At 44.8% G+C, this 25,690-nt stretch overlaps 1 protein-coding gene across 6 annotated transcripts in view; it reads right to left on the reverse strand.

Annotated features, from left to right (window-relative positions):
- fubp3 (far upstream element (FUSE) binding protein 3) overlaps nt 1–18,783 on the reverse strand; it is a 109,279-nt gene extending 90,496 nt beyond the window's left edge. For 5 of the 6 annotated variants that reach the window (XM_072488671.1, XM_072488675.1, XM_072488673.1 and 2 more), the window contains exon 1: nt 18,616–18,783. In XM_072488671.1, the coding sequence (XP_072344772.1) occupies nt 18,616–18,726 (111 nt within the window). In that variant the 5' untranslated portion in view covers nt 18,727–18,783. Of the gene's footprint in view, nt 1–658; nt 679–18,615 lie in introns of those variants that run through there. The other variant, XM_072488676.1, reaches the window with a different exon arrangement.
- Between the last annotated feature and the right edge of the window lie 6,907 nt (nt 18,784–25,690).

Consider the following 25,690-nt stretch of genomic DNA (forward strand, 5'->3'; position numbering starts at 1 on the left):
TTCAGGATTCACTCATTGAAGCAACAATCTTTCCAAATCCACAGATCAATCTATATTAAATCGGCGCACATTTCTCTTTGTTATATTTATACTCTTATACTATTTGCATAGTTGTAACCAGCTAAAATGATGTGGCATCCTATGACAAGTCCCCAAAACGCAAGTGAGCTGCTATCCGAGTACCTGTTTTGCAAAACAATAGCCTGAAGATGGTCAAAGAGGCAGCTCCAGCGTGAACCTGTGATAATAAATCACTTTCCACCACAAGCCACTTCCCTGGTCATAATACAAAATGTATAAATGTTGACAAAATTTCAGCATGTGCTGCTCTAAACAGAACGTTGCCTCAGTGAATATCCAATACAAGTAATCTTTGAAAAAAATTAAACAATGTAAATCACAATATCCAACAGGCACTTTAAGCCTAAATTTATCCATATCCATTATCCTTCATTAATTCACAGATGGCTGAGCTATTATAAACAATTTTAACTTGAAGTTAAATTGTTAAAGCAAACGTTACTTACCAAAATATATCAAAACAGTATGCAAAATACAAATCAGCTGTTCAACAGGCAGGCATTATATATGGTCTCATTAGTGACCACATAAAACTAACTCTAAATAACCCATTAGAACCGATTGCTTTATAACCTACCTCGAATGCCCAACTTCAAAACACAAACTGTGTTAGATGAGTAGGAACATTTCTCGCAAACGCCTCTGAACAACCCTGTGCAGCAAGCACAACGTGCTATCTGCTCCACTCGTTACTGGTAGGCTGTAGCAATAAACAGGAGTGTGGCATCCTGGTGAGTGATAGGGCTACGTTAAGAAGATATCAGCTTACAAGGCACGTGACAGATATAAATATAAGCAGAAGTTCTGTTACTTTCCAAATTGGGCAATGCTCAAAGTTAGGTAAACAAACTATTTGTGCACATTGTGTTTAAAGTTTTTTCTTGCCATTTGTGAGCTCATGTTTGAGAGGGGAGAAAAAGAAGCCAACACAAACTGTGAAGAGCTTAACTACAACAATTTGGAGGGGTTGGATCACTCATTCAGGTGGAGTTTTGTTCACCTTGGGTTTTAATCGTAGAAAATGGGTGAAGGGATAGGGTGAACTAATTCACTGCAAGTGGCTGGAGCTGGCAGGGGCAGGCAACAAGACTGGTAGCACAGATTCAACTCATTCACCATATATGAATAGAAATATTGCTGGGTTGGCATTTTGAAAGTGCAATTCTTAGCCAGTGTTACAACTGATCCAGCATAGAATTATAGAAGATGTACTAGGCAGCAGGCAAGAAGCCAACAAAATGATTGACCTGCAGCAAAAGTGACGAAACTACACTAGAATTAAGGCACGAGATCAGGGGTATTCTTTCACAAAAGGACACCTGATGCTATTGAAGAAAATGTCACTTGTTCTCATTTGCTCTGATCTGCTCTTGTAGAACTACCCACCTGTTTGAAAAATCAGTCAAACGATCCAATGGTCAGAGATGTATCAAATCAGAAAGCACACATCGTAAAAAGTTCAACTACTCCCCATCCAAACTCCCCAAGAGGATAGGTGTGGAGCTGCTTCTTTCCTGCCATGTTCTATAAAGACAGCGGAGTGGCAGGCAAGAGAGAACTGCAGCTTAGCTCTGACCGCTCTCACTGAGCAGGTAAGCACTAAGCTCCCTCTAGTTACTTGTCACCAATTAAATTCAAAAGCTTATCGTGATAAATCAATCTCTACAGATCTGCCTCTCACATTCTGCTGCACAGCACACAGAAGATCCAGATCACGTCTCATTCATTTTTGAATATTACTACCACGGTCTCTATTTTTTTCTTCCTGCTACACTTAAATTTTGACCCCAAACAATTTCCTTCCCCCTCCTCTCCCATTCTTTTATAGTGCTCTACACTGTTATCTAAAATCAGAATAGGATCAAGCCTAAAAAGAAACGGTTATTAAAACTGAAGCATTCCAAAACCTTAAGGGACAAGGAACACAAGAATACAATAAAGCCCTTAATATGAAAGTTTCAGAAACCTATGGTTCTTGCCCTGAAACCTAAGGTTTGTGTACTCTTCATCCAACCATCTGCATTCCCATTATAAACTATTACTGCTATTCCACCAGGTACTGAAAACCATTTATAGACCATAAGACATAGGAGCAGAATTAGGCCACTCGGCCCATCGAGTCTGCTCCACCATTCAATCATAGTTGATATTTTTCTCATCCCCATTCGCCTGCCTTCTCCCCATAACCCCTGATCCCCATGTTGATCAAAAACCTATCTATCTCTGTCTTAAAGACACTGATTTGGCCTCCACAGCCTTCTGCGGCAAAGAGTTCCACAGATTCACCACCCTCTGGCTGAAGAAATTCCTCCTCATCTCTGATTTAAAGGATCGTCCCTTTAGTCTCAGATTGTGTCCTCCGCTCCTAGTTTTTCCTACAAGTGGAAACATCCTCTCCACGTCCACTCTATCCAGGCCTCGCAGTATCCTGCAAGTTTCAATAAGATCCCCCCTCATCCTTCTGAACTCCAGCGAGTACAGACCCAGAGTCCTCAACCGTTCCTCATACGACAAGCTCTTCATTCCAGGAATCATTCTTGTGAACCTCCTTTGAACCCTTTCCAAGGCCAGCACATCCTTTGTTAGATACGAGGCCAAAATTGCTCACAATACTCCAAATGATGTCTGACGAGAGCCATATATAGCCTCAGAAGTTCATCCCTGGTCTTGTATTCTAGCCCTCTCGACATGAATGCTAACATCGCATTTGCCTTCCTAACTGCCGACTGAACCTGCACGTTAACCTTAAGAGAATCGTGAACAAGGACTCCCAAGTCCGCATGTGCTTCTGATTTCCTAAGCATCTCCCCATTTAGAAAATAGTCTATGCTTCCATTTTCCACAATGTATTCCATCTGCCACCTTTTTGCCCACTCTCCTAGCCTGTCCAAGTTCTTCTGCAGCCCGCCTGCTTCCTCAATACTACCTGTCACTCTACAGATCTTTGTACCATCTGCAAACTTAGCAACAGTGCCTTCAGTTCCTTCTTCCAGATCATTAATGTATTGTGAAAAGTTGTGGTCCCAGCACCGACCCAAGGCACACCACTAGTCACCGCCTACCATCCTAAAAAAGACTCCTTTATCCCCACTCTCTGCCTTCTGCCAGTCAGCCAATCCTCTATCTATGCCAGTTCTACCAAACAGACTTCCCATCACGCTGAAATGGGAAAGCCCTTCATCCCATGTTGTGTCTTAGATAGATAAATAGCCATCTTGGACATAATCTCGTACCAGCCTCCCCGAACAGACGGCGGAATGTGGCGACTAGGGGCTTTTCACAGTAACTTCATTTGAAGCCTACTTGTGACAATAAGCGATTTTCATTTCAATTCATCTCCCACAACAATCAACCAACCATATTGGTTGGGTGGGGAATGTTTGATTCGCACGTGATATGCTAGTCTTCAAATAGTGTCATGGGATCTTTAATGTTCATCAGAACCATCAAAATGAGCACGGTTCATGTCCCATCTGGGAAACGGCATTCGGACAATGAAGCATTCATCAGGAATGCACTGGAGTTTCAACTTGGAACATGACCTGACCCTGATATGCAGGATCTAACTCCCAAACTTGTAACTCCCAAGTACCAACCGGAGACAAACTGAATAAACAAAAATAAAACTAGCAGATAATAAACTTTATATCTTTCACTTATCAAAAAATATTTTCAGACAGTTTGAACATAATAACATTTCTCTCCATATTTTCAAATTATATCACAGCCTTGATCTGGAGTTCATAAATATGGAGTTCCAAAATTGCATACATGGGTTCTCAAAACAGGGTGTATTAGAAACATAGCACTTTTGATACAATACCTTCCCAAAGATATGCAGTGTGAAGCAAAAGATTGAGAACAGAATTGGTGTCAATAACAACTTGGGCTTGTTTCAACTTTAACATAGCAACCTCCAAAGTTCACAAGGGTTATATGGAAGGAAGGCAAGCCAAAACAAAGATTCAAAGTTTGGTCATGGGGATGATTTTTAACTGGTGTTTTGTAAGAGAGGAGAGGTGTTTAAGAGCAGGACCTGATCACCAATGGAATACAGGAAGAGGAAAATGTCACTGAGCTTCTCAAACCTGCCCACCATTCAATCAGAACTGCGTCTCAACTCTATTTACTACCTTGTTTCCGCAATCTTAAATACCCTTACCCATTAATCTGTTTCAATATTTTTAATTAACCAAGCTGAAGAGGTTGAGAAAGTGAATTCCAGATGTCCACTGCCCTTTGCATGAGTGCCAGTGTGAAGGGAGGGTGGAAATGCACAAGAAGCCAAAGTCAGAAAGGACACATTCAGCAAGGGGGGCATTAGAGTGGGCAGAGGTTACAGATAGGAATGATCAAGGCATTGGAGGGATTTAAAGCCCATCAGGAATTCAAAGTTTCAAACACTGGCTGACCGCGATCCAGCGAGTGAGGTATGTGGGAATGACCAAGCACCAGGTGGTCTGGGAGAGGGTCCAGATAACAGAGCTTTGGGAAAACTCTCCTTCATTGGGAATGGAGGAAGGATGAGAGATGATCAACTGGACTAAAATGAGTCACATGTGAAAAAACAAATGCCACCATGGAAGGAAAATCCGCCAAAACAAAACTACACAGGGTGCAGCAGCTGTACGATCAGCCACCAACCTGCGATTCCAAAAATATCTTTGCAAATGGCGCACCATACTGTACAGTATTTGCTGCACTGCGTTAGACAGCTACATAACAGAAGTGACGCAAACTTCAAAAATGATATTCTGAAGGAGGAAATCTACACAATCCAACATTCAGCTTTATGTAAAAGCTTTATGAAAACTTTAAATGTACCCTCAATGAACAGCCATCTTCCACTTTGACAAAGAAGTGGAAATGATCGGCAGTTAAGCATTTATCAATAAATCTCAAATTACAATCTGCCACGCCAGTTTGGGACAATGTTGTCTCATTGCTAAATGGCAGAAAAACAATAGCAAGCATCTCTCACCTGGACCTGTACCTAGGTAAAAATTAACATCTCAATGGGCAATTGTTCAGCAAGCGAAAGTCTGTAGGATTGGGAACATTTCAAGGCCAAAAGCCAATGTCTGACAGCATCAACCCTATTTAATTTTTTCCATATTTTCTCCAGAATATACCCCTTGCCATTAGAATCAATTTTCACCGCAAACTTCAACATTCTGCCTGGTTGCTTCTCTCAATCCTCACTCCCCAATTTCTATTTTGGTTTCCTGGTATTTGAACCAAGGAAAGTGAAAAAAGTTTCCCTGGATCAGTTTTGAAGTTTTCAAGATGATGAAAATATTGAAGTTTATTTCAATAAACAATTTCCCACAAGGATAGACCGACCCGTCACGTGCTTGTAGAAGGAAGTGGTGGTTTATGAAAAATAAAGCATTGAATGGAGCAGGGTTGCCGATGCAAATGTGTGAAGATACACAAATGTTTGACACTTCTGTACAGCAATAGAAGTGGAGCAATTTCCTCTTCAAGCTGCAAATAATTACAAATGTGTGATAGTACTTTCATTACTATCAAGCAGAAAACTTGAATGTGGGAAAGCCAATAATCCTGATGATCAAAAGTGAACTATCCAAAAATGATAAAAATGGTTCCGAAACATTCCCACTTTAACAGGCACAACATCAAAATCCACCAAATTGTCACTTTCTGTCATTTGCCATGAAACTAACCAGGCTCACCATCATTCCTGGTCTTGGGTCTATTCCTGATGACTTAATGTCCAAGAATTCTTCACCGGTATACACAGGACCAATGCAGGAACCGGGATGGATACTTGTCTTTAGTCAGCGTGATCCCACCAGCTCAAGTAAGCTCTCCTAATATACTGCTAGAGTTCAGGTTAACAGCCATCTCCAGCAAGCTCTGATATTTTAAAAACAGACACCTTGAGGACCTTCACTTAGTATTATAAACACCATTCAATTGCATATATGACTTACGGTTAGAATAGCAACTGAGGAACAGTGTGAAGGATTAAACTATCATTTCATCTTCAATGCCCCAGTCGCCCCGACCGCAGGCAAGCAGACAAGAATCTTTAATTAAGGTGATTAAATAACATACCACGTTAACCAGTTTATCATCCGTCTCGCTAAAAGAAAGCTGAAACTGAGAGAGAGATATGGGCAGGGCAGCAATAACCATATCCTATAAAGGACATTCATACATTGCTTTAAATCTTCTAACATACCCAATATTTGTCTTACTGAACCAAACCAAAACACTCAAGCTAAATTTCTAATGTGAAGATTTGTCAATGCCACATTGCCAATGATTCCTCCCACCTTAATTTCAAGGTCATTTGAATGAGGAAAAAGCTTGAAGCTGGAAGAGTGTTAAAGCACTCTGGCTCCTTTAATACCTGACCAGGACGTGGGCTGTTAAAAGCTAAAAAGGAAAACATTTGACCATAGTACCAGCATGTCACACACGGCAAGATCGATCACCCAAAAATGTAAACAAGGCAAACAGTTGAAAAAAAGTCAAAGCATCATAAACAACAAGAGTAAAACTTCAGGGTTACAGCCATAACCAAAATAGAGGTCAGATTACACCTTATAACCATTAATGGCTTTGTGATTTGTCATAAATCATAATAACATTTGCTCAGAAAGCTTTTGCCCTCCTCTGTCGAAGGTGGCAACTTGCTGGGAGGGCACAGTTCCACTGGCACCTCCAGTAACTCATACTCAAACACTTGACAGAAGCATTCATAGGCTGTGTGCCCCCAGAGACTTTTTAGTCTGGTTCAGTGACCCAAGCCCATACACAATTCCAACAAAGATGATGTGGAGCTCAAACTGCTTCTGCCAAGACAGTTGATAGATTGTACTAGAACCACCAATCCTTACTCAGTCTTACATTTGTTTGCAGAGTGAAGCATTACAAACATACACTTCCTAACTCAACCACACCACAGCTTTGGCAAGAATCTATATGTGCTCAAGCGAAATCCCAATTATGCCCTCCACCTGCGTATTATTAAATATAATGGATACACTAACCGTTCCCATCTACTCAACCTAGATATTAAAACTAATTTTCCTTATTAGATAAGGACACCAAGCCATTAAGAAAACATTTGTCATAATACATATTGCAGAGCGGATGTAGAGAAGCTTCAAATTATTTTGGTTTCAATGAGTAATAGACATTTCCCCAGATAAAAGTCAATATATTCTAGATAAGGAAAATGCATCCATGCCAAAGGAGTTGTGATCGCAATGTGATCCTTTTAAGAAAGAATAGTTATGGGGAAATAACATCAGTATATACAATATATACACCATGCACATTTTTAGACTGTAACAACCCAAAGGAGTTTGGAATGGAATCATTAAATACACAACTATTTGTAGCTATCATCTCAATCCCAAAGGGGATTATGGCCCTGATGTCACTCATATCTACTGTTTGCAATATTCTAGGAAGATCACGAGGTAGATTTATTCTGTCTTGATCCGGTAAGTACAAAGAAAATATTGAAGCTAACTATCCCTTTACTATAGACCATGTGTCCAACAGCAGCAATTTCTTTAGCTTGTCAAGTGAACTGGATTCTGAATCAGTCCAAAAGGTTTTATTCTGTCATCCGCATGAATGAGATTTGACTTTTCCTCTGCATGATTGTGCATTCCTGCCTCAGACCTGCTTTGGATCGCTCTCACCAGAATCCTACCCAATGAGTTTGAGCAGTATGGAGTTGACCAGAGGTGTTGTTGTGGTAATGTCACTGGACTGGTTATCCAGAGGTCAAGGGTTCGGAGGACACGGGTTCAAATTCCACCGTGGTAGCTGGTGAGATTTACATGAAAGTCAAAAAAATCTGGAATATAAAGCCAGTCTCAGTAATGGCTGTAAAAATCCAACTGGTTCAGCAATGTCCTTTAAGAAAGTCTGCCATCCTTACCCGGTCAGGCCTACACGTGATTCCAGACCCACAACAGTGTGCTTGACTCGTAACTTCCCTCTGGAATGGTCGAGCAAACACATTGTACAAGGGCAATGAGGAATGGGCAACAAATGCTGGTCCAACCAGCAACTCTACATCCCGTCAAAGACATTAGCTGCCTCAACATCAACCTTTCATTCAGCATTGTCTCAAGACCAGGAGAAAAGTGGTCATGTTTGCTGTTACATTGGGGTTAAAGCACTGGTAGGACACAGTTCAGAAAACATTATGCCAGAATTGCACCCACGCAAGAACTACCATCATTTAGCTACTACACAGATTAAAAGGGGATAGAGCTACTTTTTAGAATGTCCACTTTGCCAATACTAGTGCAGCAAAGGCAAGAAAATTTCTTCCTTTGATTCACTCAGAAACACATCAAGTTCAAAAGTTTTCGGATGGAAGGAGAAAGGAATTAGGACACTAAAAGATTTATTTCTTGGGGGTCGTTTTGGGGGATTGAAGAAGCTGGGAGCGAAGTAGGGGCTGGAGCAAGGGGAAATATTTAGATACATGCAGATTCGAGTCTTTGCCAGAAAGGAGATACAGAGCTTCCCAGTAGAGTCGGTTTCCACATTGCTGGAGGAGGTGCTGACGACAGGGGGACTGGAGAAGGGGCTAGTATCGGCGGTTTAGGGTTATTTTGGAGGAGAAGTCGCCGCTAGAAGGGATCAAGGCAAAGTGTGAGGAAGAGTTGGGAGAGGGTATGGAGGAGGGGTTCTGGTGTGAGGTGCTCCGGAGGGTGAACCTTGGATGCGAGGTTGGGGCTGATACAGCTGAAGGTGGTGCATCGAGCGCACCTTACAAAAAAAAAAATTAGAGCGCACCTTACAAGGGCAAGGATGAGCCAGCTCTTTAGAGGGAGTAGAAGATGTATGTGAACGTTGCGGGGAGAACCCGCAAACCACGTTCATATGTTTTGGTCCTGTCCAAAGCTGGAGGATTACTGCAAGGAGGTGTTTAGGGTAATCTCTAAAGTGGTGCACGTGAAACTGGACCCGGGCCCTCGGGAGGCCATGTTCGGGGTGTCGGACCAGCCGGCTTGGAAACGGGTGCGGAGGCAGATGTTGTAGTCTTTGCGTCGCTGATTGCCCGAAGGCGGATCCAGTTAGGGTGGAGAGCAACCTCTTCATCCTGTGCCCTAGTCTGGCGGGGGGACCTGCTGGAATTCATAACGCTTGAAAAGGTCAAATTTAAACTGAGGGGAAGGATGGAGGGGTTCGACAATTCATGGGCATTATTCATTATGCACTTTCAAGAATTGGATCAGACAGAACATATGGGGGGTTGGGGGAGGGGGACTGTATGTGTTAATAGTGACTATAGGTGATTCCGGATTCCTTTTTGTAATTTGTTTATGTTAACATGCGGGCCAATGTCTGGGGTTTGGTGGGAGGATGGGATCGTTGTTATTGATATGGGGTTGACATTGCATTCGTTACTGATTATTGTTGGGTATAAATTTGGGAGAAAATGTAAAAAGGGAGAATAAAAAATATATTATTTAAAAAAGTTCAAAAGTTTTCTAACCAAGTTCCTGAGCAAATTTGGATCAATTATTTTCCCACATGGGGGGCACACTCACCCTTTTGAGGCATACCAACTTGCTTGTGTCCAAGGAAGCTAGTTGCAGGAGGGCAAAGCTAAGAGATGGCAACTAAGAACAGGGCCACAGCTGACACCTTTCTCGCAATAAATACACACGTTAACTGCACTCAGTTCTGGGAAGTCTCCCAATTCTAATACATCTGCAACCAGCCTGGCCCTCCAGGGACTAGCATACATTCATCCTACTCCTATTGCGTCCATTATTCCAGGTATTATTAATATGCAGTCTGCTATTCAATCACTAGTTCCCTGAAGTATTGCAGAATGGTTAAGTCTGGATCATTTTCTATCATACAAAGTTCTGGTAAGAAATCATACAAGACCTTGAACTCTACAGGCATGCCACCGGCAGTGTTTCCACATCTCTCTCTGCTCCACCCCAGGTGAAACATTCCATGACATATCTGCTGGAGTGCTTGAAAATAAATGACCAAAATCTGTAGAAGTAAAAAAATTCCCCTCAATTTGTCTGGGAGGCAATTCAGGGCATCGAAAGTTCTTTTTTTAAAACCCTGCATAGTTTGTGAATTAAACTCATGACTTGAGCCTCCCCTTTGCATTAACGCAATAAAACTGCTCTGGTTTATGTGGTGGCCTGTCTCCAAATCTCAGGATCCGTTTATTATGTTAGTAAAATCCAAGGAAGGGAAATCCCGCCATCAGAAGATGCAAAGGGACAAAGTGCACTGTAAATTCTATGATAAAAAAAGGTATCCAGCCATACCAATGTAATTATCAGCCTGTTACTGTTAAATACATGCGGTACAGGCAGAATGGCTGCAAAGCTAAAGTGGCTTATGAATTTGAACTTTTGAGAAATTTGTTCCAATTCAATGACATTCGAGCTTGGTCAATGCTGGATCAGCTAAGATGCCAACTTAGGTGTGTCTAGTGCTCGAAAGGAGGGAAGAAAAATTAAGGGGATCTTGCATTTGCTTGCTGAAATATCTCCGCACTGGACACCAGAATGGACTGAATTGGACACTGCAGCTATGACCTGGCAATGCTCACCATTTCCACCCACATACACTTTGGTACCTTGGATAAAGCTCTGCTGAATACTCAGCAAGAAAACTACATCCAATCCCAGTGTCAGCACCAACAGTAAAGGAGGAAAATATCATGAGAGATTATTCACCCAATAATTGAGATTGCAAAATGTTTTCCAGTGGAAAGAATTCTAGCTGCACTGATGTAGAGTAAAAAGTGTGAAAGCAAAATCCTGGCCCGTGCCTGACTATTACACCAGAATTATAATTTTATGACAATACTTCTTTTCTATGTCAATTTAGTCGGCAAAAACAAATGTAAAATTATGCTACAGCAGTTACATACAAGGTCAAACAGTGATTGCATTAAAAGAATGTAACCATTATTTAAACATGCACAGTACTTGCTTAACATATGGGTTATTTGAAAACAAACATTGCCTAAATAGGAGGTTGAGATTGTGTAGAATGGGCATACAGTCGCTCGTGTTTCAAGAGGCGACCGGATTGATTCTTGGAGGACTCGACAGCACAGATGCTGAAAGGCTGGTCCCCCTTGTTGGGAGAGGTAAAACTAGAGGGTCGTAGCGACAGGATAAGGAATTGGCCATCTAGGATTGAGATGAGAAGAAATTTCTTCACCCAAGGGAGGAATTCTCCACTGCGGGCTGTGGATGCACAGTCTCAGAGTACATCCAAGCCGGAGACTGATAGGCCTTTGGCCTCTCTATGGAAATAGAGGGATATCGGAAATTGGAGAGGAGGATGATCAGATTTGATCCAAATGAATAGTGAGGGTACTCGAGGCCGATTGCCTACTCTGCTTCTATTTATGTTGTGAACACAGAGAAATACAACTTTCCCTGTTTTTGAATGACCCGAGGTATCTCCACAACAATCTACAAATCCAATTTAATTCTAGTATTCAAGGCACCAAACAGAGTACCACTGAAAATGCCCCACAAACTGCAGTATCTTAAATCCTTTTACTAAAAGTAAAAGTTTATGAGGGGAGAATTTTTACTTTCACACTTCATGGTCAATTATGACCATAGAGACTATGTCAAGATTTAATCAGGAGGGAGCATTTTGAGATACAAAATACCATATCAAAGTACTAGTCATTGCCGGCCCCCAGGTAGTATCAAGTCTGCAATCATCGATAAAGAAACAACATCATTCCCATATTTAACATCCATTTGCTGATTAAGCTTTAGTGACAATATTGAAAATGAAATAAAATGAAGCGGGATAAGGACCCAGAGCTATGCAGGTCCTACAGACCTATCTCCCTACTAAATGTAGATGCAAACTGTTGGCTAAGATCTTGTCCTCAAGGATTGAAGACTGTGTTCCGGACGTGATTGGGGAGGACCAGAGGCCAATGTAAGAAGGCTGCTGAAGATGCCCCCGGAGGGTAGGGACGTAGAGGTAGTGGTCGCAATGGATGCAGAGAAGGCTTTTGCTTCGGTGGAATGGGATTATCTGTGGGAGGTACTGAGGCGGTCTGGATTTGGGCGGGGCTTCATCGACTGGGTTAGACTGCTGTATCAGCCGCCCATGGCGAGTGTTCGGACGAACAGGTTGACATCGGGCTATTTTAGGCTGCACCGGGGGACGAGGCAGGGATGCCCCCTCTCCCCACTGTTGTTCGCACTGGCCATAGAGCCGCTATCAATTGCGTTGAGAGCCTCAAGGGGCTGGTCTGGGCGGGGGGGTGCAACACAGTCTCGCTATACGCAGACGACCTGCTTTTATGTGTGTCGGACCCACTGGAAGGGATGGAGGAAATCATGAGGATCCTGGCGGAATTTGGCCGGTTTTCTAGTTATAAATTGAACATGGGGTAAAGTGAGATGTTCACGATCCAGGCAAGGAGGCAGGCGATTGGGGGAGCTGCCGTTTAGAGTGGTGGGGGGAAGCTTCCGGTACCTCGGCATCCAGGTGGCGCAGGAATGGGAACGACTGCACAAGCTAAATCTGGCCCGACTAGTAGACCAAATGAAGGAGGATTTTCGAAGGTGGGACGTGCTCCCGCTGTCACTACCTGGGAGGGTACGGACAGTGAAAATGACGGTCCTCCCGAGATTCTTGTTTGTGTTTTAGTGTCTCCCCATCTTTATTCCATGGTCCTTTTTTAAACGGATCAACAAGGTGATCTCTGGATTTCTATGTGCGGGTAAGACCCCACGAGTTAAAAAGGGAATGCTGGAGTTCAGCCGGGCTGGCGCTGCTGAACTTTAGTAATTATTACTGGGTGGCGATTACAGCCATGATTAGGAAGTGGGTGATGCAGGGGGGAGTCGATGTGGGAGCGAGTAGAAGCATCATCATGTCAAGGCACTAGTTTGGGGGCGTTGGTAACGGCGCCTTTGCTGTTCCAGCCAGCATGGTACTCCACCAGCCCCGTGGTGGTTGCGGCCCTGAGAGTCTGACGGCAATGGAGGAGACACGCGAGAGCAGGGGCAGCATCAGTCTGATCTCCAATCTGCAATAATCACCGGTTTGCCCCGGAGAGGTTAGATGGAGGGTTCCGGAGAGGGCAAATAGCAGGGATCGAGAGGATGGGAGATAGGGGAACTTACCCAGCCTGAGGGAGTTGGAGGAGAAATTTGAATTGGCGGGAGGGAACGAGTTTAGGTACCTGCAGGCACGGGACTTCTTAAGCAGGCAGGAACCGTCCCGCTCCGACCACTAAGGGTTACAGGATAGGGTAGTTTCCAGAATGTGGGTGGGAGAAGGGAGGGTTGCGGACATTTATAAGGAACTCATGGGGTCAGAGTAAACACCGACCGAGGAACTGAAGCACAAATGGGAAGAGGAGTTAGGAGGCGAGATAGAGGACGGTCTCTGGGTGGACACGTCGAGCAGAGTCAACGCGTCAACATCATGTGCCAGGTTCAGCCTGATATAATTCAAGGTCATTCACCGGGCTCACATGACAGTGGCCCGGATGAGCAGGTTCTTTGGGGTAGAAGATAGGTGCGCAAGGTGTGCGGGAGGACCAGCGAACCATGTTCATATGTTCTGGGCATGTCCGAAGCTTCGGGGATTCTGGCAGGGGTTTGCGGATATCACGTCCAAGGTGTTGAAAACAAAGATGGCGCCGAGTCCAGAGGTGGCGATTCTCGGAGTGTTGGAAGACCTGGGAATCCAGGAGGAGAAAGAGGCAGACATTCTGGCATTTGCCTCTCTGGTCGCCCGGAGACTGATATTATTAGCTTGGAGGGACTCAAAGCTCCCAAAGTCGGAGACCTGACTAACTGACACGGCTAGCTTTCTCTGTTTGGAGAGAATCAAGTTCGCCCTGAGAGGGTCAATGTTAGGATTCGCCCGGAGGTGTCAACCGTTTGTCGACTTCTTTGGGGAAAATTAACCGTCAGCAGAAGTGGGGGGTCAAAGTCCAGCTGTAATCCACAAAACCGTTTCAATACACACCAGCAAGCCAAACCGGGCCAATCCTCAATCGAACATAGATTAAGAGTGTAAAAGCGAATTACTGCGGATGCTGAAATCTGAAACAAAGAAAATGCTGGAAAATACCAGCAGACCTGGCAGCATCTGGAGGAAGAGAAAAGAGCTAACATTTAACAAAAGGTCATCTGGACTCGAAACATTAGCTCTTTTCTCTCCCTACAGATGCTGCCAGACCAGCTGAGATTTTCCAGCATTTTCTCTCTCCATAGATTAAGAGTATCTGACTGCTCAACATAGAATCCCTAAATGAAGGAGGCCATTCAGCCCATCGAGTCTGCATCAGCCCTGGGAAAGAGCACCCGGCGTAACCCCACCAAACCTTTGGATGCCATGGGGCAATTTAGCATGGCCAATCCTCCCTAACCTGTACATCTTTTGACTGTGGGAGGAAACCGGAGCACCCGGAGGAAACCCACGCAGACATGGGGAGAAAGTGCAAACTCCACAGTTGCCCAAGGCCGGAATCGAACCCAGGTCCCTGGAGCTGAGGCAGCTGTGCTAACCTCTGTGCCACCCTAAGAATACACCAAACATGCAAAACCAACTCAAGTCATCGCTTTTGAAATGAAATGAAAATCGCTTGTCACAAGTAGGCTTCAAATGAAGTTGCTGTGAAAAGCCCCTAGTCGCCACATTCCGGCACCTGTTCGGGGAGGCTGATACGGGAATTGAAACGTGCTGCTGGCCTGCCTTCAAAGCCAGCGAATTAGCCCTGCGCTAAACAGCCCATATGCCCCCAAGAAAAGCAAATGACCCTCTAATTAGACATGTACGGACTGTAATGATATGTATATGAGAGGAATACACAAAACTGTAACAGACTAAAAATTGATATTTTGAAGGTGATTAAAAGGCAATGATTCACATCAGGGTGAGGGCTGATCAGATAACATTGGACATGTTGAAATTTAATTATAACCTTTCCTTGAGCCAGAGGATAATATAGCTTTTGATTACTTCAAAATATGTATTTGGTAGGCTGGAATAATGCTTTAGGGTCTCATTCAATCTTCCTTTGCTGCAGTGACTGATGACTTGTCTGTGCCATATACTGTGGCTTAAGCACTGCAAGATTAAATCAAGTATCAATACCAGATGCCAGGGAAGCAATACACTCCACATCAGTTCTCAACAGAATAGATACCAGGGAACAATTGCATGGCAACAGAGAACATCCTAAAGTGCAGGTGGAAAATTCATAAAACTTCAGACACCGGCAAATACACTGCAGTCAAGTTGATTAGAAGAGCGCATCTTGTAGAAGGCTTACATTGATTCTTCCTTTGGAAATGATGCAAGAATGGTGACACCATGATCCTCGAGTTCTGAATTTTTGAGGCACAAAATCATAATTTTTGTTGGCAAATAGATGACAGATTGTGCAAGTTTTCAAAAAAAAAAACAGGCCCATCAAAGCTGGGGTGCACTCTGAATTGAATCAAGAGCACTTGATGAAATCATGAGAACACACATCACATTCAATTCCACTGTCTAAAATAAGTTCTCTTTCAACACATTATCAAGAGATTCAGACAACAAATTTTACTGAAACAAGATGAACCATGCGATCATATCCATGCATGTACACTTAATTAATGCACGTAAAAAATGAATGGAGCCAAATAAAGCTGCATAAATCTTTTTAACCAGCGATGGTCACTGTGATATCATCAGTACTTTGGCACTCGATAGCCTCTTGGAATCATTGACTGACTGTTAAATATGGGGTTGGGAGAAAGGGGTGGAAGAGGGTTGATATAATAAACCATAATAGCTTTGTTAAAGTGCAAGCTGTCAAACTGGTCCTTCATCGCCAGGAGGTCCACAATGGAAATCCCTTAGGTTTCTGTTCATATTATACATTTCTGGAGATTTCTTCATTTTACAACTTCCTGACGTGTTACTTATGTGGCTAAACATATACAAACACAATGGCATTGCCTTTCTTTTGGTATCTGAAGTTTAGACATAGAATTTACAGTGCAGAAAGAGGCCAATTGGCCCATTGAGTCTGCACCGGCACATGGAAAGATCACCCTACCTAAGCCCAAACTTCCACCCTATCCCCGTAACCCCATCTAACCTTTTTGGACACCAAGGGCAATTGAACGTGGCCAATCCCACCTAACCTGCACATCTTTGGACTGTGGGGGGGAAACAGGAGCACCCGGAGGAAACCCACGGACACGGGGAAAACATGCAGACTCCGCACAGACAGTGACCCAAGCCGGGAATCGAATCCAGGACGCTAGAGCTGTGAAGCAACTGTGCTAACCACTGTGCTGCCATGCCACCCTATTATGCATATTTTAAAAGTTCAGACAAGGATTCCAGAAGGGAAAGCAGTGAAGGTTTCCACTGCTTTACCAGGCGGAAGTATTGTGATAAATGTTTGAGCCAAACAATTGACAATCCTCCTGCCAGGAATGGAGAATTTTAGCTATGAAGGCAGACTGGATAGGCTGGCATTGCTTTCTTCGCAACAGAGGAGGCTATGGGGAGATTTAATCGAGATGTATAAAATGATGAGCGGTCTGGATCTATCGAGTGGATAGGGAGAACCTTTGCCCTTGTCAATAAAGCAATTGGTCGAAGGTCTAGATGGGAATTGAGGAGAAATGTCACCACCCAGAGGATGGCGAGAGTCTGGAACTGACTGTCTGAAAGTGTGGTAAAAGCAGAAACGTCCACCACACTTTTAAAAATACTTCAATATGCGCCTGAAGTGCTGTGACCTGCTGGACTATGGGAACAGGAACTTGGAGAACGCCGCTTTCCCAGCCAGCTCAGGGATGAGAGGGCAAGTGGTTTCCTTCTCCACTACAAATCTTAAAACACTAGAAAATACAATAGAACGTTAGTGTGTATAAACTTAAAAATTTGCCTCAGTTGCTGAATTTCAAGGAATGGTACTGCTGGCTTACTGTAGGAACTAGTAGTTTACCACTACAGGATCAAACCGACCTTGTATTAAGGAATTAAATAGCAGCTCACTCATGTAACGTCATTTCAAAACTGAAGACTCACCATACGTGTAATCCTACTCATTAAGATAGATGCCAATCTTAAAGTGGCATATGCACTAAACTTTTACATTGTGAGACTCCATTCATTTAATGATCTTATCATTCACTTAAGTCACAAAATATCCAGAAAACCTGGTGAACCAAGTGTCTAAGTGCCTCCAATAACTGCACAGTACACGCATACAGTATCCCATCCTCAATGTTGATCATGAAATCTGATGAGCATCAGTCCTAAATTTGTTTTGTACCAATGTCAAACGCTCAGTAGAATTTGTATGAATGGCATGAATTACTATGAATGTTGGAACTTCCACCAACCCAAACTTTTGCTTAATTACATAAAACTGAGTGCAATAACCTAACGAACGTTCTTCCCCCTACTTTCTGATCAGGGAGTCTGTTCATTGAAATCAGTGACTCCCAGGTTGAAAGTCAAAGACAAAATTTCAAGGAGCTGACACGATGGATAAACAAATATAGACTGGGTCGTAGGTGGAAGGCCAAAATGGAAAGCAATGCTCTGTACAGCCACTGTAAAAACTATCCTACTGCATTTTTCACGTTGATACATTTTGTTGCAAGTGCTTTATACGGCCCGGGAATAGGTCCTCCGGCCCATTGTGCGCGTACAGGCCATCAGGCACCTACCTCCTTGAATCCCATTTTATAATAATCTTTATTAGTGTCACAAATAGGCTTACATTAACACTGCAATGAAGTTACTGTGAAAATGCCCTAGTCGCCACACTCCGGCACCTGTTCGGCTACACAGACGAAGAATTCAGAATGTCCAATTCACCTAACAGCACGTCTTTTGGGGCTTGTGGGAGGAAACCGGAGCACCCGGAGGAAACGCATTCAGACACGGGGAGAACGTGCAGTCTCCGCACAGACAGTGACCCAAGCCGGATCCTTGCCGCCGTGAAGCATTTTCCAGCGTTTGGTCCCGTAACCTTGCCTGAGATGGCATTTAAGGTGCCAAGAGGACAACGACACCTGTAACATTGGTCAGCAGAGCAGGATATGATAATAAAAGCCCATCTGAGGTTTAGAACTCCATGGGACAGCCTGAAGCAGAATCCTATCGGTGTTGTGCAGTGGATGTAATGCCCTGATGTGGGGAGTGCGACAGGCTCAGGGAGCTGATCTGGGATTGTGGGGGGGTGGGGGGATTTGTACATGAGTAAAGCTGCTACTTGACACCCAAGCAGGTTATTTCTTCCTTTGGGTCAGGGCTGGGACATCAGCTGTGCCTGAAGCTGCCCCTGGGCCCAGAGCCCCATGTGTCTTGAACCCCCCCCCCAAACCGGGTAAGGCAGTGAGAGGGAGGGACAGGCGGGAGGGGGGGCTGCAAATGGAGGCGGTTCCGGCCCGCCACAAGAGGCTTCTCCTCCATCCGCCACCCCCACTCCCGCTCGCGACCGAGGAAAGACCGGGCCGCCCGGGGTGGGGGTTTCTCCTTTACCTGCCGCGCCCGCTGCAGCGCGTCGGCGAAAGCTTCCACCTTGGGCCCGGCCGAGTGTGCGGCGTTCAGGCCGAGTGCTGCCGCGGTGAGGATGGTGCCATACTCCGCCATTGCCGTCTCTGAGAGAGAGCCTACTGGGAAACGGAAGCGGAATCTGCGTCACTACAAAGCCCCCCCCCTCCTCCCTCTCCGGCGCGCGCTCCCTGCTGTCGCGAGATCTGGGAGCCGCTTCAGCAGATAGACCACTTTCATGGTGACGTCAGTCCCGTCGGCCAACACGCCCCTGCAGCCACTTCCGGGGAGTCACTTCCCTCCCTCCCAACCTGCATCTAGTGACAGCCAGTCCCCTGAGCTCTCCTTCCCAGGAGGAAACACTTTAGAAAATGTAAAAAATGTTGGAATAACAACCCAAAGAATACAATAAAATGAAAATAGAAGGCAAATGATTATTTGGCGCTTGTGATTGACCCAGACTTGAATACACATGGCATAATTTCAAAGTAGGACACAGAATTCGGAAACAGTGGAAAAGTTAGCAAAATACTTCGAGGATATAGACAGACTGGTGAATTAGGCAGACCCGTGGCAGATGAAGGTTTTGACGCAGGTATCTTGAAGTGTTCCAGTTTGGAAGAAAGGAAGAGAATGCAATATAATCTAATTGGTACAATTTTAAAAGGGCAAAGGAGGGTAGAGAAATGAGATTTGCGCACAAAATCCCTTTTAGGTGACATGACATGTTGAAAACTTAGATGATCCTTTAATGTAAAAGCAAATTACACATGTTATAATCTGACAAATAAACATTAAATACTGGACAATCTCAGCAGGTCTGACAGCATCTGTGGAGAGAGAATGGAGCTAACGTTTAATAGCTGGTGAGTTTCACTGGGCTGGCATTGCCCGTGAATATCACCAAGCTCCAATCTCCTCAGCTACCACTAAGCGATGAATGGCTCCCAGAGCTTATTCTGAGTCCCAACCCTTTCAAACATGGAGTTAGTGACTTTCTCCTACCTTCTCAGCTCTGATGTGTTGGGTGTTCTGGATCACAAACAGGTCACCAACGTGCAACTCTATTTTATTACAAGGTTAACTATTTAAACATACTTGAACTGTGGGTAAATATGATACCAGCCTTAACTATAGACCTTTGCCTAGTCCTAACCAGTTGATGCACTCAGCACATGGTGAATGTCTGTGTTGCAGGCTGCGAGCTCTGTGCTCCTTGCTGGCTGCTACTCCGAAGAGCATGAACTCTGATGTCCCCTGTCTTTATAGTGTGTGTGCTCTCACTGGTGATTGGCTGCGGTGTTGTGTATGTTGATTGGTCACATTGTGTGTCCCATCAGTGTGTGTCTGCACCATGATATACTGGTGTATATTATGACAAGCTCCCCAAACTTCTCCTAAGCCCCAACTACACAGAACCAACTAACATTTGCTGTCTAGAGTCTTGTAACCTACTACTGCAGAGCAACTCTCCCACCAGCAAACACACAGATGAATTACAATCCTAAAACCTTCTTAAGCTTCACCCATCTCCATGATGACATGAAGGTCTTGAAAAAGTTGCATTTTTCCTTTTTAACTTGTAGATTAAGGTTTTGCAAATGTTTCAGGGTAGCTTCCAGGTTTTTCCACGTGTTCTTGTTCACTTGAACTGGTGATGAGTATGTCATCTAAATAACACTGCACCCCATTTAGCCCACTCAAAATTTGAACCATGGACCTCTGAAAAAGCGCAGGAGCAGATGTTATTCCAAAAGGAAGTCCTCTGTAATGAAACAGACCTTTGTGCATCACAATAGTGAGTAGCGGCTTTGATTTTGCAGCTACATTCATTTGTAAATACACCTGTGTTAGATCAATTTTACTGAATTTCACCCCCCAGAAAGTCCAGCAAACAAGTCTTCAATTAGCGGCAATGGATAGTGACCGCCACACAATACCAGATTAATAGTTGTTTTAAAATCTTCTCGCTAAGCCATTGAGTATCAGTACAGGAATTATTGGTGTTGCCCAATCACTTGTAGTAACTGTTTCAATGACTCCTGACTTCCAGCCACGAAAGCAGCCGTTTGTCATCACCCTCCGGCTCCTACAGCTAAGCCAATTTTGAATCCACCTAATAAAGTTACCATGTATCCCAGGAGCATTTGTCTTCTTTACAAGTCTCCCATGTGGGACCTTGTCAAAGGCTTTGCTGAAATCTATGTAAACTACATCAACTGCACCAACCCATCTACACACCTGGTCACATGCTCAAAAACTTCAATCAAATTTGTTTAGGCATGACCTCCCTCTGACAAAGCTATGCTAACTATCCCTAACCAAATCTTGCTTCTCCAAGTGGAGATAGATTCCCTCCTTCAGAATTCTCTCCAATTGTTTCCCTACCACTGACGTAAGACTCACTGATCTGCAGTTCCCTGGCTTATCTCTACAAGCTTTCTTAAATAGTGAGACTGCATTAGCTGTTCTCCAATCAAATACTAATGTTTTGTGTGTTGGTTGATAGCAAAACATCTCCTCCCACCCTTCACCCATCTTGGAGGCAATGAGTCTCAGCATATTATAATGAACCATTGAATGGGGACAGATTGATAGTCTGCAACTGTTTTAGACAGCAGAGGAATACCAGGGGCACAAGGGAAATGACAAATGAGTCAATTGAAGGAAATGATTGGATTGTAATTCTAATTTAATAAGAGCAGCAATGGTGACACAAAGGAAATGTTTTTATGCCATTAGTGGTTGGGATTTGGAATGTACGAGTGTGGCGCAGGCAAATTCGATCATGGGTGGGATTTTCCATTTTGGAGACTGAGGCCAGAGTTTTCCAGTTCCTCCTGCCAGCGGGATCTTCCACGGCTCTCCGAAGTCAATGGTTGTTTGAATGGCTCACCGCATCCGCCAGGGGGGTCCTGCCATGGTGAGGCTAATCCTGTCCCAAGTACAGTGCTAGGTGGACAAATCGGCATGTTTCCCGTTGGACAATGAGGCAAGCTTGCATGCCTGACTTTCTGCTTTGCAGCTAATTAATTATGCATCAGGGAGGAACGCCTCGAATCCTGTGGCCGGGTGAGCATTGGTTTGTCCGCCCCACCGTTACCTCATGGGTCGAAGGCCGTGCAGGATAGGCGGGAGTTCCTCTTTCCAAGGGACGGGAGCAGGAGGTCCTCCCACCTGACCATGACAGCCTGGGAGGAGGTCGTTGGGGAGGTCAGTGCCAAAGGAAAACAGAAAAGGTGCACTCTCGAGGGCAGGAAGAGGATGAATGATTTCATCCACTCCGCCAGGGTAAGTCATAGTTCTACTACGAAGGTTTACCAGACTGATTCCAGGGATGGCGGGTCTGTCATATGAATGAGGAGACATTGACTAGGTTAGGATTGTTCTCGCTGGAATTCAAAAGAATGAGGGGGGATCTCACAGAGACTTATAAAATTCTAACAGGACTAGACAGGGTAGATGCAGGGAAGATGTTCCCAAAGGTGGGCGTGTACAGAACCAGGGGTCACTGTCTGAGGATTCAGGGTAAACCATTTTGGACAGAGATGAGGAGACATTTCTTCACACAAAGAGTGGTGAACCTGTGGAATTCATTACCACAGGAAGTAGTTGATGCTAAAACTTTGAATATATTCAAGAGGCGGCTGGATATGGCACTTGGGGAGAATGGGATCAAAGGCTACGGGGAGAAAGCAGGATTAAGCTATTGAGTTGGATGATCAGCCATGTTCGCGATGAATGGCGGAACAGGCTCGAAGGGCCAAAAGGCCTCCTCCTGCTCCTATCTTCTATGTATCTATGTATGTATTCACTCCAGACTCACATTCTCAAGGGCATCAGCATTCTAAGGGTTACAGTCCTCAACGGTCTCAAACACGATGAGTAGATGGGACATCAGCCCCTTTAACATCCCATTCTCTGGTGAGATTCTGCACAAACAGAGTCTTCGGCCCTTACTGGGAGTGCTCAGCACACACAGCAGGGGAGCATGCTGCTGGACTCCTTATCCACCCTTTCTGATCACAATACATCCAGCTGTCCATATGCAGACCAAGAGAGCCCACAACAAGAGGGAGAGATCTCCCGGCAGAAGGGGTCACCCTGAAATTGCAGGACCTTCCGCGCTTCAAGGAGGAGGTGTTATAGTTGGCAGGAAAGGACAGTGGTCAGTCCTGTGCAGAAGGCAGGATCGGCCTCCCCCAAACAGCCAGTGAGGATGAATTCTCCATTCCTTGGCCACATGCTGACAATCGCTGCGAGTTAAATATAATAACAGAACCTACTGGAGCACTAATGCTCTCTTCTCTCTGTGTCAGATACCAGCAGGACGAGGGCAAGACTGACCTCAGACAACCCCACAGCCCCAGCTCCCAGTCGACCTCAGATGAGGGCAGCACGGTAGCATTGTGGATAGCACAATTGCTTCACAGCTCCAGGGTCCCAGGTTCGATTCCCGGCTTGGGTCACTGTCTGTGCGGAGTCTGCACATCCTCCCCATGTGTGAGTGGGTTTCCTCCGGGTGCTCTGGTTTCCTCCCACAGTCCAAATATGTGCGGGTTAGGTGGATTGGCCATGCTAAATTGCCCATAGTGTCCAAAATTGCCCTTAGTATTGGGTGGGGTTACTGGGTTATGGGGATAGGGTGGAGGTGTGGACCTTGGGTAGGGGTGCTCTTTCCAAGAGCCAGTGCAGACTCAATGGGCCGAATGGCCTCCTTCTGCACTGTAAGTTCTATGATCTATGAGGAGGGCGAAGATGCGCCACATGCCACCCTAGCAACTAGTCTTTTACCTTCAGCAAGTTTATTCTACATACAGTTCAGCAGAGATACAAAGTCCTTATGATTTGTGTTGTGTATTCATGTTTGTTCCTCATTGGAACAAGGTCATTTGACATCATCGGCCATTTGCACGGTGTTATTGAAAATATGGAAAGATGTGTCATTTGAAACAGGGAAGTCTGGCAATATCTGGTCTGAGAGAAACATGAGAGAATGTAGGGAAAAATCCCATTAAGGGTTAACAGCAGCTGCTCAGGAGCAGGATTGTAAAATGCAGATATCCTTGGTCAAGCAGGCTTAGCAAACAAGACAAACAGGATTTTGAATGAAGCTCACACCTTCATTGAAATTAACTATCTTAGTGAGCAGCTGGAAAAGAATGGATGAGGTTCAGTTGAATTCTAGGTGTGAAAATTTGCTAATACCAGGTAAATTAAAGAAAACTGGAGACTATCAGTATATGAGAAACATAATTCAAAGCCAAAATCAAAGACAAAATTATGAGCTGAGGACACAATTGGAAAATAAAACGATAGAAATGACCGGAACCAAACCAAAATTCACACCTCTATTGAAGTCAAAGCATTTTTGAATATCACAAAGGGACTTTGAATATTACAAAGGTAACAATGTAATCAGATCTATGAGATGAGGTTATGTCAAAATTAATACTTAGTTGGATTAGAAGGTTTAGATCAAAGATACTTTTTACAATCAAAGTGAAATAAGTTACTTTACAATAAAGTCATAAAAACTAGATAACTGTTAGAAAAATATATAAACCCGAAGAAAGGGAACAAAATATATAAACCCGAAGAAAGGGAACAGCAGCCAGAACCAGAACCTGGGGCGAGATTCTCCGACCTCCCACCGGGTTGGAGAATCGCCGGGGGCTGGCGTGAATCCCGCCCCTGCCGGTTGCAGAATTCTCCGGCACTGGATATTCAGCGGGGGCAGGAATCGCACCGCGCCGCTTGGCGGGCCCACCCCCCCCGCGATTCTCCGGCCCAGATGGGCCGAAGTCCTGCCACTAAAATGCCTGTCCCGCCGGCGTAGATTAAACCACCTACCTTACCGGCGGGACAAGGCGGCGCGGGCGGGCTCCAGGGTCCTGGGGGGGGGGGTGGCGCGGGGCGATCTGGCCCCGGGGGCTGCCCCCACGGTGGCCTGGCCCGCGATCGGGGCCCACCGATCCGCGGGCAGGCCTGTGCCGTGGGGGCACTCTTTCCCTTCCGCCTCCGCCACAGTCTCCACCATGGCAGAGGCGGAAGAGACTCCCTCCACTGCGCATGCGCGGGAATGCCGTCAGCGGCCGCTAACGCTCCCACGCATGCGCCGCCCAGAGATGTCATTTCCGCGCCAGCTGGCGGGGCACCGAAGGCCTTTTCCGCCAGCTGGCGGGGCGAAAATTCATCCAGCACCGGCCTAGCCCCTTAAGGTTGGGGCTCGGCCCCCAAAGATGCGGAGCATTCCGCACCTTTGGGGTGGTGCGATGCCCAACTGATTTGCGCCGTTTTGGGCGCCAGTCGGTGGACATCGCGCCGATACCGGAGAATTTCACCCCAGAACTCAGAGGGAGAGAGAGAGAAGCAAAGAAGGAACAAGCAGTTCAAAGTCAGATTACAGTCAGCTCGGCCATGGGAAAGGGACAGGGCAAAGCAGCCGAGCTAAAATAGCTAATACATCTAAGGAAGACCAGACTGTAAAGAAGATTGATTGTCAAGGTGGGCCTGAAGGTCCCTTCAACCAACCAGAAGGATCCAGAAGCAAGATCTTTTTACTTTTCTGTAAAGAAAGTATTTGCAGCTTTTAAAAGAAAAATTATAATAATAAAATAACTTAATTTAACCTGAAATAGTGGTTATTCCAAAGACTACTTTACTTACTTAGCAATGCAGGACCCAGGATCAATGCTACTAAGTGGTAAGTAGATGAAATCTTCGGTGAAGGTATGGGTTATACCGGGGGATAACTTGAAAACATAGTTTGACCTGAATAGCACCCACTGAAGCCTGCATCGGAGTCGGGGAGTGAGAAACCCTGTTCACCATTTAGAATGTCGGCCCTTTTTGGTGTAGGGAGATTTCTAAGAATAGTGGTGAGTTTTCAAAAACAACGGGCAAATGGGCCGTCTATCCTAACAGCCTGGAGAGTAAAACACCTTTACAATAAAGTTCTTGTCTCTTTGTACCTTTGTGGTTTGCAATCCTATCGTTTAAAAACACAACAAAGAAAACTGACGAGGAGGTTGGAAACATGCCCGCAGAAGTAAATAGCAAA

This window comes from Scyliorhinus torazame, chromosome 22 (assembly GCF_047496885.1).
Source record: "Scyliorhinus torazame isolate Kashiwa2021f chromosome 22, sScyTor2.1, whole genome shotgun sequence".
Lineage (NCBI taxonomy): Eukaryota > Metazoa > Chordata > Chondrichthyes > Carcharhiniformes > Scyliorhinidae > Scyliorhinus > Scyliorhinus torazame.